This window comes from Nyctereutes procyonoides, unplaced genomic scaffold (assembly GCF_905146905.1).
Source record: "Nyctereutes procyonoides isolate TBG_1078 unplaced genomic scaffold, NYPRO_anot_genome, whole genome shotgun sequence".
Classification (NCBI taxonomy): Eukaryota; Metazoa; Chordata; class Mammalia; order Carnivora; family Canidae; genus Nyctereutes; species Nyctereutes procyonoides.
In genome coordinates this window covers 49,626,899-49,641,145 of record NW_026575044.1, presented here as the reverse complement: position 1 = coordinate 49,641,145, position 14,247 = coordinate 49,626,899, and the positions used below count along the sequence as shown (strand labels likewise).

The window sequence follows — 14,247 nt, the reverse complement described above, 5'->3', positions numbered from 1 at the left end:
AGAGATGACAAATTGGTGACTGTGACTTGGGTTTTGTTTCTGTTGGCCTCTGCAGCATTTTCTAAAACGAAAAAAAGAAAGCAACCAACATTTTAAAAGTGCAGCTCTGGGATCCCTGGGTGGCGCTGCGGTTTGGCTCCTGCCTTTGGCCCAGGGCGCGATCCTGGAGACCCAGGATCGAATCCCACGTCGGGCTCCCGGTGCATGGAGCCTGCTTCTCCCTCCTCCTGTGTCTCTGCCTCTCTCTCTCTCTCTCTCTCTCTCTGTGTGTGTGTGTAACTATCATAAATAAATAAAAATTAAAAAAAAATAAAAAAAAAATAAAAGTGCAGCTCTGACTATGATATGGAAGTTTCTGGAATCCCTTGAAGAATGTGAATATTCTGGCAACCCTGGCCCCTCGTTTCTACAAGGCAGCGGTTGGCTTGACCACTGTTGTCACTGCCCTGACAGAGACCTCGCTGGTCACCAATTCATAGAGACAGAATTCACAAAGTTTACTCTTGGCAGGGAGGGAGGCAGAGCACATGCAGGTGGCAGCAAAGTGGCTATAAAACTCTACTGGACTTTTCCGTTTATATGGAATTAAACCTAGAGTTGTTGTACATGATCCCACTTTGAGCAAATGTCCAGCAACTGAGCAACTATCCAGCCTGTGTTATTGATGCATTAAGCTTAATGTGTTTTTTCTTAATTCTTTATCAAGCATATTCTACTGCAGTGTTCTGCATAGGTATCAGTATGGCCTGCAGTTGCTCCTACCCTGGCACCTGCTGAGTAGCACAAAGGGTTATAACATCACATATAACGTCACACTACGCAGCCTCAGTAAGGTCAGAATGAGATCAGTTCCCTAACCCAGCAGCTTTGCCCATCCCCCTAGCCCCAAGTGGCACCTACTGTCTCCAAAGGAGCACTGGACTCCATGGGTTAATTATCCATTTCTGCTTCCTACATGCATGCATTTCAGTTTGTAAGTTGGATTTAAACCAAGATCTTCATTTACTAAATGCATCAAGGAAATACCATACTTTCTAAAGTGTGCTCTTCAGAATCATGAAGGGCAGGCCCAGGAACCAGCATTTGTGACTTTTTAAGGTTGAGACTCTCGGGTCACAGCCAGGTAATCTTTTCTTTACATGTAACATTCTTAACATTTAAAAAAAATGAACAGAATTTGGCTGCTGACAGGGCAAACTCACTCATATTCACATCATAACTTCAACTTTCCAAGGTAAACAAAAGCTGGAAAGTCATTTTTTAATTCTAATCTGTTTATGCAGACAGCATCACAACCACGGAAGTAACACTCCAGGAGCTATAAAATCCATCAGATTCCGTTTTTTCCATATTGTCCCAGATCTGTGGACTTGCCCTCTCAAACCCCAGTCCTAACACTGAGGGGATGGAAGGTAGCGGGTGTCTGCATGAGGAGATACCACCAACCTCACTTAGAGGCTTGCTTCTGGAGCTTGTGCACGGCAATGTGATGGTCACTGGTTTTTCAGTGGTTTGTTTTCTCTTCATGGTGCAGAGCAACTCCCTGATGCAATCCACTTATATGCAGCCCATTTAATTTGAACAGGACAGAAAGGACATTTCACATAAGTGTGTCATTCATTACTTCATCTCATAAATCAGATTAGTTTTCCTGACACGTGGGAGAGGATCTTGAGGAGAATCCTTCTTTCACCCCTATGCCAGGACTTTCCTATTGCTGGTCCTTCTCTCCTCAGCCCTCCACACTTTCTCTTGCTTTTAATGTGATAATTCTATCCTTAGTATAACTATTCTGCCTCTGAATGACCTAAAAGGAAACCATGGGCTACTGAGCTCACACCAGGAAAGTGGTTGGTTGGTTGGTTGGTTGGCTTTCTGTACCTTCACTATCCATATTCCAGATAGTGTTTGTATTAGTTATCTATTACTGAATAATAAATTACTCCCAAACTTAGTGACTTAAAATATTTAGTGTCACAGTTTCTGTGGGGGCAGGAATCGGGTGTGGCTAAGATGTGCTTCTCTGGCTCAAGGTCTCTCATTAGGTCGTAGATAAGCTGCTGGCTTGGGCTGTGGTCTCATCTGATGGCTTACCTGAAGAGAATCTGCTTTCATGCCCACTCGTGTAGCATGCCTGGCCACAAGCTCTTGTTGCCTGCTTACCAGAGACACCAGTTCCTTGCCACCTGGACCTCTTCTTAGGGCAGTTCACAACATGGTAGCTGGCTTCTCTCAGAATGAGCAAGAAATGAGAGAAAGGGCCCAAGGCTAAAGCCACAGTCTTTTTAAATATAACCTTGGAAGTCACATTCCCTCCTATTTGTTAGCAGCTCATCAGAGGTCCTACTCACACACAAGGGGAGAGGACTACACAAAGGCATGAACATCAGGAGGTAGGATTCATTGGGAACATCTTGGAGGCTACCTTCCATACCCTCTTAAATTGAAATTTTCTTTCTGGGATTTCTGAGCACAGGATTCCACTACTGACCAGGCACCACTTCCTGAATCCGTTGGCATTTTAAGGGCTCTGTTAGTTGAAAATAATATCTGATGTCTTAAATAAGTCTCTTGTAAAAAAAAAAGTCTCTTGTAAAACGATATATGTGCTGCAGTGCTGGGGACATTTATCAAGAATTCACATATTAGCATAAAGTTGTATAAATGATTTCTCCATCTAGAAAAGAAAGAGGAAGAAGAGGACGAGAAGGAAGAATTTGAGGAGGAAAGGAGCCATGAGGAGAAACGAAGTGTTAAAGTTCATGCCATGGTCTCCGTGTTCCAGTTTATTATGAAGCAAAGTTACATCTGTGCCCTTATTGCCATGATGGTATGTATGAGAGAGGACATCCAGCATGCCTGACAAATGCCCCATTATCCTCTCATGGCTGGCACAAATATCTAATCTTCCTAGTGCCTTGGCACAGATTGGTTGGTTATGTTATTTTTCTTGGGATCTTTATATTACAGATTTCAAAATAATCTTCTGTTCTATTTAACCTCCTTGAAAATATTAATACATTTCTCTCATATTAGCCTGTCTAATGAGACTGTTTCCTAGTTTGCCAGTTTAAAACGATCTATTGGAGGTGCTCCTGGGTAGCTATGTTGGTTAAGCATCCAACTCGTGATTTCAGCCAGATCATGATCTCAGGATTGTGAGGTCGAGCCCTATGTCAGGCTCTGCACTGGGCATGGAGCTTGCATAAGATTTCCTCTCTCCCTCTGCCCTGCCTCGACTCTCTCTCTCTCCCTCTCTAAAAATAATAATAATAATAATAAATTTAAAAATAAGAGGATCTACTGGGTAGTGGCTCTGTGTGGTATGGTGGTGTCCAATATTGACATAGACTGCTTTTATTTCCTTCAAACAGTGAGAGTTACATTCACATCTTATCTTAAATATGAGTGAGACTTTACCCCATCTTAGTTGCAATAAATTTTTACCAATTTGAACATCAAGGAACCAGAGTCCCCAAGAGCTTTTCCAATTGCAAGCACTCAGTTGACATGTGTTTATACTCACTTTGAGGTACATCTTCCATCTCTGGCATCACAGCTTCAAAAAAATAGTCCTTTGGCCTAGAGATAGAAGATAAAAGACAGTCTAATTTGTAACATTCCTAAAAACAAGCTTGTATGGGAAAACGGATTTATTTTTGAGAAACCTAACACTTATCTAACACAAAACTCTTCTGTATTTTGTGGTCAGTGGCGAGATCCCATGGACAACTTTGGTGATAAAAAATGAAAATATTTTCTACCTCTAGACAGAAGATGCCTAAACAAAGTTTCTCCAGACACTCTCTCAAGATGTCTTCCAATTGCACCTGCATGTTAAGTCAACTTCAGTTTCTATTGCACATCTGAGAGAGAGAGCTGGCAAAGAGAAAGTTCCTTGAAATTAAAGATGGTTCATTTAGTGATTGCAGACTCTGTTCTTTAAATAATATTAATTCTGTGTTCTTTGGACACTTTTTGACATGTTTGATATATCAACTTCTAATTTAAACTACAACAAAATTCTAATTTTAAAATATCAAATATAAACACAATTTACAATTCTGACTATGAACCCAAAAGAGTATATATACACCTTTCTTCTCTTTTTTCTAAAAATAAGCCTGTTTAGCTTGGTCCTTCTTTAAAAAAAAAAGATTTTATTTATTCATTTGAGAGAGAGAAAGAGTACAAGCAGAAGGAGAGAGAGGAAGAGGGAGAAGCACGCTCCTCACTAAGCAGGGACCCTGAGACCATGACTCAAGTTGAAGGCAGTTGCTTAGTTGACTGAACCACCTGCCACCCCTAGTTTGGTCTCTCTCTCTTTCTCTCTCTCTCTCTCTCTCTTTTTTTTGTAAAGTAATAGAGCTAAAAAAAAAAAGACTTGGTATACACATTTTGTTACTTAGTAGAAAAACTCTATTGTAAAAACTACATAACAGAGGAGATCCTTCATTAAAGATATGTCCTTGTCTGGTGCCATTTTCATTGTTTTAGTGGAGCCATAATACTAATATTTTAAAAGTGCCTGCCTTCCAAGGAAGCACTCCACTGCAGCAGAGTTTTCATCACAGACAGAAAGGGCAGTCCTGAGGAGCCAAATGTGTTAGAATGATACATGCATTTATTCAAAAATACAAAGTATGAATTTACTAAACTATCAAACAATCTGGAAACTGAACATAATGCAGAAGTATCCCAACTTCCGTAACTGAAAGGCATATATGTGACTTAGGCACTATAAATAAAATAGGTTTAAAAAAAATCCTCATAACTTGTTTTTCTTCCTCTTCCACCCTCACCTTCCTAAGAATAGTGGTGGGGGGGGGGTGTGAATCTGCTGGAATTATAATACCTGTGATTTTTTTCCTGGATCACACACAAAAAAATGGCAGTTAAATCTGCATTTCATACTGAGATAAATGCATTTAATAGTGCATTTAATGCAAATACAAAAGCATTCAGTGTTACCTAATTTAATAAACAGTATTTCCAAGAAATCACATTTACATGAAAATAATTCAGACTTGATAATAGTTATGTCACTAATCTAATTTTAATAAAAGCAATTTTAATTTCCAGTTTATGTTTTTCATTTGTTTCAACCAAAAATTTTAAATAATTCACCATTTACAAAGCTAGGTGTCCTCTAGAACAAATTTACAAATTTCTGAGAGGAAATATTTGTTTGTTCCACTCTGCTTGTCAAACATTTTGGACTTTCCATCTAACTCTTGGTAATTTGTGATATTCAGGAATACAATTGATTTTAATAGCCTCAAACATATCTAGAAAACATTTTTAAAGGTCTTTTCACAAAAATTAGGTATGAGATATTGGTAGGAAAGGCTAGATCTCTGGAAGTTAATAATGCCGTTGAGCCTGATTTATGTATTGTTCTGGTAGCTGCCCTTTGAGATTCATTTCTGGTTCTTTTAAAGTTTAGTGTGAATGGAAGAAGATAAATAATTTGTCCAATGAGTCTGATGGCTTTTTAGTCCTACCATTTACAGGCCAGAAGCTGAGTCTGGCCTTTAAATGAACTTGATGTTATTGTTTGGAATGTGCAGAAGCTGAAGACACACCTTCTTCTTAGCAAGATCAAGTTTTCTCTTCAGGTCATCCCTATGCCTCAGGTTGGGATGTCCCCCCATGGTTTCACCACTCTCTCTTCTCCCTGATTTGAATGTTATTGACATTTTCCTCTTAGATAATTTGTAACCTAACAGAGCGGGGACTGTACATTGTACTGATCATCATTATATTGTCCCTTCCCTTTTCCCTTGAGGCTTGGAGCATCACCTATCACAGCTGGTTGACTTTCGTGTTGTTGATTTGGTCATGCACCCTTTGGATGATTCGCAACAGAAGAAAATATGCCATGATAAGCTCTCCTTTCATGGTTGTCTATGGAAATCTGTTGCTGATACTACAGTATATATGGAGTTTTGAACTCCCTGAAATTAAAAAGGTCCCAGGATTTTTAGAGAAGAAAGAGCCAGGAGAACTTGCCTCAAAGGTAAGTGAATAGGAAAACAAGAAAACAAAACATTGAGACGAATCCAAAATAACCATAATAAGCATATCCAAGCACAAACTTGCTAACATGGGTTCCAAATATTCTGTGCTTTACAAAAAAAGACTAGACTAAGAACTCTGAGAAATAATTTATATTGCTTAGAGGTCTTTATGACCTAAACGTGAATAAATATTATGCCATGATTTTATATTTTATTTAAAATAACGCTTTCCACTGAAAGGAAAAATATAGTCTGTTATATTTTAATGTCAATTACAGTGTAGTAGAAATTAGATGGGGAAATAGGAAAATACATGTAAAATGTATCCAAGGGTTAGAGAATTTTCTTTGATCTCAGTTTTCAAAACAGGCTGAACACATTGCTGTGTTCACTGATTATTAGTAAAAAACATTTTTTCTTCAATCATGTCTTAAAAAAAAACACCGTTGGCAGCAAAAATTAAGTGTGACACCTTTTTTCTTTCTGCAGATTATATGATATGCCTTCATGCCTAGGAACAAGGTTCATGATCTTTCAGTGCTCATTATTTTCATGGTCCATTTTAATAGTTTTTACTTCAGACCCAACCTTTCTGTTTTGTGGACAAAGTGGCAGACTCTAAAAACACATTCCCTTTGTGCTGATGACTTTGTGTTAAGACTGTGAAAGCGGTCTCGTGTCATTACTCAGTGAGCCTTGAACACCTTTCTCTTCTAGGCAGAGAATCACTCTCTGAAAGGGGCATTAATTTATATCACACAAAACCCACCTTCCCTGAGAGCAAGCACGTTTTTTGCAGGTTACCAGACACCCCATATCCAAGGCAACCAGGCATAAATGGGGTGCTAGTAGATACCAAGGATTGGTTCTCTTAACAGACTTGGTGAAGGCTATTGGGGGTAAAAGAGAAACTCCTAACAGGTAAATAGTAATGACATAAATTAGATCATAATCCCCTGTGTTCACAGACCATGGCAACTTCATTCATTCATTTATTCATTTATTCATACAAAACTCTCATGCCTATATACTCCCACTTTCTCTCTCAAACCCCACTCCATGCTGACAGTCCCCCAGAATATTTTCACTGACAAGTCACCTTTGTCTCACACTCTTCCCTCTCCTTCTCTCCCTCCCTGACCTTCCACTGAAACACACACCCAAAACTGGTAAGTTAGCCTTTTCTTTATAAAAGAAATTCAAAACCTCATCTTTTGACTATGCAAATCCATTTCAGCCTGTTCAGAATATGGAAGAGATATCTGAAAATGGATGCCAGCTAACTGGTTGAACTACTTCCTGTCTAATCTAAAATGAATAGCTCTTGGGGTGGGGGACATTTTTGAAGAAATAAATGTATTACTTGTAAAAAAAAAAAAAACAACAGTGTCATTCTGGGGAAAGTAGGGTCTGCACTTATATTTTAATGTACCCAGAAGCTAAAACAAAACAAAACAAGGATTTATCATAGATAACAACACAACCCAAGACCATAAAGTCTCTATCACAGTGATATTCATCAAAGTACACGTCTTTGTACATTCTCAAAGTACATTGTCAAAGTACAATGTCAAAGTACTTGTACAAAGTACAAAGTATTGTTTGCAGAGTATGAATGGGTCACTGTGATGGAAAATAAGAGAAGGAAAGAATATGCTCCAGGTCCTCAGAGGTCTGACCACTCTGGGGGAGCCAGACTCAGATCCTTGGTAGCATCCTTCAGCTGCTAGAGTGTCTTTCCCATTCCATCAAACTACATCAACCATGCCTTCCAAACTTGGCTTGTAAATCACCTTTTCCAGGACAGGTGTCTCATCTGCCCCCACGTATTCCTAGGCTCTATAAGACATGCATTAGAGAAACAGATTTCTTTCCCACCTTGCAGCTATAGTTCAATTTGTAGTGACTTCCATAAGTTTAGTGCCAGGTTTTCAGAAATGTAGGCACTCTGGTTCTCTCTTAGGCCCTAAACCTGTTGTCCAAGACTTACTAGGTCTGATTTATGCTGTAGGCAAAGGAGAAGTGGATATTTATGGATTGTTAAGTGGGCAGTTATTCTAAGTGATGACTCATTCATTTGCCTATTTTCCATTTCTTTGGCAAATATTTATTAAAATCCTCCTATGAACCACAATGAGATGCCACTTCACACTCACCAGGATAGCTAGAATCAAAAAGCCAAATCATAGTAAGTATTAATGAGGAGGTGGAGAAACTGGAACCTCTACACTGCTGGGGAGGCATGAAAAATGCTGCAGCCACTTTGGAAAATGCCCTATCAGTTCCTCAAAAGGTTAAAAATAGAATTGTCATAAGATCCAGCAATTCTACTCCTAGGTATTAAACCCAAGAGAACTGAAAACCTTTTTCCACACAAAAACCTGTACATGAATACTCATAGCAGTTTTTCAGAGTGGTCTCAAAAAATGTAACAACCTAAATGCCCATCAACTGAGAAATAAAATGTTTTCTGTCCATACAATGGAATATTATCAAGGAACAAAGAGAAGTGATGTGTCAGTACAGTTTACAATATGAATAACTCTTGAAAACATTATGCCAAATAAAAGAAGACACTGACAAAAGAATGTTTCTTAAGCAATTCCACTATGTAAAATGCCCAGATTAGGCAGTCTCCAGAGATAGAAAGTAAACTGGTGGTTGGCCAGGACTGAGGTGGGCAGGAATGGGGTGACTGCTCTGGGGCTTCTTTGGGGATGATGAAAATATTCGGCAATTGATTGCAGTGTTGGTTTCACAACTCTATGAATTTACCGAAAAGCACTGAGTTGCCCATTCTAAATGGGCAAATTGTAGGGCATGTAAATTATATTTTAATAAAGCTAGTAGAAAACAACTACTATGTGCCAGGTCCTATATTCCCTGAAGGAGCAGCTCCCCAAAGACATGAGCTTTTTTTTTTTTTTTCCTAGCTTTCAACAAAATCTTAATATACTAGTATGGACGCCTAGAACAATTCTTCTTTCAGCTTTGGGAGATGAATGGGATATTAACAGGTTCTGTTTTCCGGGATGAAATGTTCTTTTTCCCATCTGTGGAATTCTTCATAAGAAGGAACATTGCAGAGTCAGCAAGCATTATGGAAGAAATATGTCTTCCTGTTATGATTGTGCTTATGTCACAGTCAGGACAGGAAATCAAGGACTAGCACCTCCAGGGAGATCAATTGCCTAAGCTGATTTCCGGCCCAGATGGAAGTAGTTTGGACTGTCGGGACACCTTCCCTGGGCCCACTACACGCCTGCTTGTGTCTTTAGCAAATGAGATTTAAAAGCCAGTGACCTTCAGGTGAAATCTAGTGGGCTCCCGACTCTGTCTCAAATAGAAAGACTTATTTACTGTGTTTCCATTGAAATGTGGAGAAAACATTGTATATGTTGAATTTTATTTACACTTCAAATGGGTGGCTTAATTCTTGTTTTTGCTAATTCTCTACTTTCAGATACTTTTCACCATTACTTTTTGGCTGTTGCTGAGGCAGCACCTCACAGAGCAAAAAGCTCTTCAAGAAAAGGAAGCTCTTTTATCTGAGGTCAAAATTGGAAGTCAGGAAAATGAAGAAAAAGGTAAATTAGTATGACCTGAGATTTTTATACTCGGCAAAATTACAGAGAGAGAGCACCCCCAATACATCAGAAAACTTCTATGCTTCAGATCAGATAAAGCTGAACATTAACATGGAGCGATTAAAAAATAGTAATAAAAAAAACAGGGCTCCCATCCGAACAATTTAGTGTGCATGTGGGAGCTTATAAGAAACTTTTGAAAATGTGCTGTCATTCAGTCTTCACAAAACTGATTCCCACTTAAGGGAAGAAGAAACAGGCTCAGAGAAGTTAAATGATTTATTCAAGATCACACTTTCAGAGACTTGAAACAATCAGAATTTGAAACTGATAGATCCATTTTCATTTGTGTGATTGTATGTATGGGGGATTCCTTATTCATAAGGGGTGTGTTACACGACCCCAGTGGATGTCTGACACTGCAGATAGTATTGGACCCTAAAGATACTATGTAGTTTCCTATACATGTCTATGACAAAGTTTAATTTATAAACTCAATACAGTATGATGCAAACAACTAATAATAAGATAGAACAATTATAATACATGGTAATAAAAATTATGTGAATGTCATCTCGCTCTCTCTCAAAATATCTTCTCATGCTATACTCAGCCTTCTAGGGATGCTATGAGATGAGAAAATGTCCACGTGATGAGATGAAGTGAATAACATAGGCAGGTGACATGGCGTTAGGCTGTTATTCACCTGACGATATGTCAGGAGGAGAATCATCTGCTTCTAGACGATGGTTGACCTCAGGTAGCTAAAACTGGAAAACAAAACCAGTGAACTTAATTTTTCTAGATCCTGCAGTACTTAAAAGTGTCATTGGATACTAAAAATGAACTTAGGTATTATAAAAAGGTTAGCATAATATATTACCAGGTTTATTTCTTTTAAATATATTTCATGAAGGTTATATACATTGATTATGATTAGCTCTACATGCTGCCTTGTTTACTGGAACAGCCCAAAATCATTCAAATCACATAGTAACACTTTTATGTTGTGCTTCCGTGTCCGACATACAACACCCAGTAGGAGTGTGGCTTTGGGCAGGGAACCAGCTAGGTCTAACAGCACAGTCTTCTATTTTGAAGATGATGAGCAAGATATACAAATGGAAGGAGAGGCCGAAGAGAAGGAGGAAGACGAACCCAAAGAAGAGAAGCAAGAGAGAAGGAAGGAAGAGGAAATGGAAGAAGATGATGACCAGGACATCATGAAAGTGCTGGGCAATTTGGTGGTGGCCATGTTCATCAAGTACTGGATCTACGTCTGTGGAGGAATGTTCTTCTTCGTCAGCTTCGAGGGTAAAATTGTGATGTACAAAATCATCTACATGGTGCTGTTTCTGTTCTGTGTGGCCTTGTATCAGGTGGGTAAATGATTGTCCTCTGTTTTTTTTATTCTTGTAGACATCCCGGGAGCACGTGCAATCTTCCTTTGACAAGATTCTAAATTACTATAATCCCATGAACATATTACATAGAGTGATCAATGCAGTTAAAACATTACAAACTTAGAAGGCCTAAAATGTGAAATGACTTCAGCTTATCCATTATTTTAAAATTTAGGGGTCATAAAAAGTAAAACAAAAAACAAAAAAGTTAATGACTTTTTCACAAACTTTTGATAAAGAAAAACATCTGTATAATTTTTAAATTTTGAATAGTAATTTAAGAACAGTGGCTGGATAATCTAAAATATGGGTCGATACCCAGTTCACTTGTACTTCAGACTTTAGAATCAGAAAACCTTTGTGTGTGTGTGTGTGTGTGTGTGTGTGTATGCATAATGCATCAACTGTTTTAGTATTTTATTAATTAGAATTTATAAAAGATTCTACTGAGATGAATTGGCCTCTCTACAAATTCAGTCTTAAGTCACAGAAAAATTGTAGCTTGGTGATAAAAACAAGTGCAGCAGTACACTATTCTTGCAGGCAACCAACAGAACAAGTCAAGCAACTACAATAATTCACCCATAGAAATAAAAGTATCTCAATACTTTTAAATACTGGAATTTCAAAACTGAGGCATTTTTTCTCCCAACAGTAACTACCATGATGGCAACATCTACCATATCATTGCTTCAATGCCTCCTATAGACTAGGTCGTATGCCGAGAGCCTTATAAATATGATGATTTCATCTTCATACCAGGTCTCAAAGTAGGTACTTACAGAAGAAGAAACAGAAGCTCAGAATGGTCCAGCGAATTACCCAAAGGTGTAGTTAGCAACTCTGGTTGTACTGAGATTCTGATCCAGATCCAACTGACTCTACGAGGAATAGATCCTCAAACACAAAACATGAAATAGATTTGATTTTCAAGTATTTGTAAATATCACTTGTCGTACTTGAATAAACGGCAAGTGATGATTTTTGTAAGGTTATATTTTTTAATCAATTCTTTTTTCTTGTTTGTTTTTCAACATCTGATTCACAGGTGCACTATGAATGGTGGAGGCGAATCCTAAAATATTTTTGGATGTCTGTAGTTATCTACACTATGCTGGTGCTTATCTTTATATACACATATCAGTTCGAGAACTTCCCGGGCCTGTGGCAAAATATGACGGGATTGAAAAAAGAAAAGTAAGCAGTTTGGTGTAAAAATGGGCTGTAAAAGTAACAGAGTGAAGACTTGCATGCATATTGTTCAGACATCTTTAGAAGGTTTTGGTATAACATGATGTCATCGGTGTCTATCAGTTTCTTGAGAATAGATCATTTCATGGTCTTCCTGCTGAGCCGTGGGCTTGACACATACAGTACGTACCTAATGAATACTGATTTAAAAGTGCATTTTCTGTCCCATTTTGATGAAATAACTTTTTAAAATGTCTGTTTCATGTGAAATACCTGCTTACTGCTCAGCCAATCATGCCTTCTACTTTCCAAATTGAAGCTCAGTTCAACAGTTCAGTCGATTCATAGGCTCATAATATAAAGCAGCAGTCTCTCCTCATGTATGTGGCTGGTACTAAGATTCTAAGGAGCACTTGAAGGCCATAGAAAAAGTGCTAATAGACTAATGCAGATGAAATAATTGTTTCTGTGTGTGTAATAGATCTTCACATGTACTATATTCTTTTCTGATTTGCTGCCACCAACTTCTTAAACTAGTAACTAGAACTGGGCATAGAACTAAATGAAGCCTGCTGAGGTGGCTAAGAGAAAAGCTAGAAAGGAAAGGCTCGCCATGTAGCTAGGCTAACATGACTATAACATTCATTCAACAAATATTTACCAAATGCCTCCTCTCACGTGCCAGACCTGACTCTGCCTGGGTACACAACAGGAAGCAAGAGAGAGTCTAAGTACTGCCAGAGTTTATATTCCTGTGGAGGAGACAAAAAAACAAAAAACTCTACTTACTGTGCAAATAAATTAATTACAAATTGTGGCAAGACTATAAAGGAAACAGACAGAAGTAGTGAATAGTGCAGAATACAAACTATAAACGGAGTGGTCAGGGCAAGCTTCCCTGAGGAGGTGACATTTAAACTCCACCTGAAGGGCTGGCCTTAAGAGAAGTGTGTGAGTTGGGAGTCGAGGTGAGGAAAAGCATCCCAGGCAAAGACAGCAGCAACTGTGAAGATCCTTAGACAAGACTGAGTTTGGTGCCGACGAGGAAGCAGATGAAGGTTCACCTGCTAGGAGCAAGGGGGACAGTGGATGGAGCAGAGGTGGAGAATGGAGCCAGGCATCCGGGATATGCATGGTTTATAGGTAGTGGTGTTGGCATCTTATTCTTAGTGAAAATTTTTAGTCTTTAAAGAAACCTTGACTGGCTGGAAAAAAAAAAAGTGCTGTCAGAAAGCAAGAGTAGAAACCATGAGGCAGGGTCACCAGCAACATGTCCTATGAGAATGTATGGTGGTTTCATCCAGAGCAAGTGGTACAGAGATGGGTAACAGAAGTGGGCAGTTTTAAGGGATGTTTAGGAGACTGAAGAAAGTGTGGAGGAATGCAATGCCAAGGCAAAGAAAGAAAGACTTCCTTATTTCAGAATTTGGCACAGTGTAGACGATTGTATCAGAGACAACTCAAGTGGGGGCCGGGGTGGACAACAGTGTGGCTGAGCAAAACTGGAAATCAAGAGTACTGTTTGGAAGACCTTAAATATACAATAATTGTGAAAGAAAAAAACAATCCCTGGTAGACATTTGGGCACGAGAGTCCACAGGAGAAGCCTGAGCTGTAAATGCACACGTGAGTCCTTGGCATTAAGACAGTGTATAAATCCCCACGGACTTGGGAGATAACCTGGATAAAAGACTCAACACTGAATGAATCTGAGGCTGTTTCACATCTGGAGGTCCAATTAAAAAAGGAGGAGACAGCAACAGAAGAGAAAAGCCACGACAGTGTGGCAACACCAGGACCAGGACTGTTTCAAGAAGGACTAGAGGCAGAAATAAAGACAGAGAAGCAGCCATTGAGTTTGCCAATATTGAGGTTGTTACTGACCACTGTAAGAGCAGGTCAGTTGGACTGATGGAGACAAAACCGAAGCGAATGCATGCAAGAGAGGAAAGAAATGGGAGAATGCAAGAAATGGTATAACTGAGGCCAGTGAAGGACTGTGATGGAATTTAGAGTGAAAAGGACAAACAGTGTATGTTCTCACTC

At 38.9% G+C, this 14,247-nt stretch overlaps 1 protein-coding gene across 2 annotated transcripts in view; it reads left to right on the top strand.

The window, feature by feature from the left end:
* PIEZO2 (piezo type mechanosensitive ion channel component 2) overlaps positions 1 to 14,247 on the top strand; it is a 447,149-nt gene that overhangs the window by 332,334 nt on the left and 100,568 nt on the right. For both annotated transcript variants that reach the window (XM_055324440.1, XM_055324441.1), the window contains exons 12-16: positions 2,682 to 2,830; positions 5,789 to 6,019; positions 9,484 to 9,607; positions 10,709 to 10,986; positions 12,059 to 12,207. In XM_055324440.1, the coding sequence (XP_055180415.1) occupies positions 2,682 to 2,830; positions 5,789 to 6,019; positions 9,484 to 9,607; positions 10,709 to 10,986; positions 12,059 to 12,207 (931 nt within the window). The remainder of the gene's footprint in view (positions 1 to 2,681; positions 2,831 to 5,788; positions 6,020 to 9,483; positions 9,608 to 10,708; positions 10,987 to 12,058; positions 12,208 to 14,247) is intronic.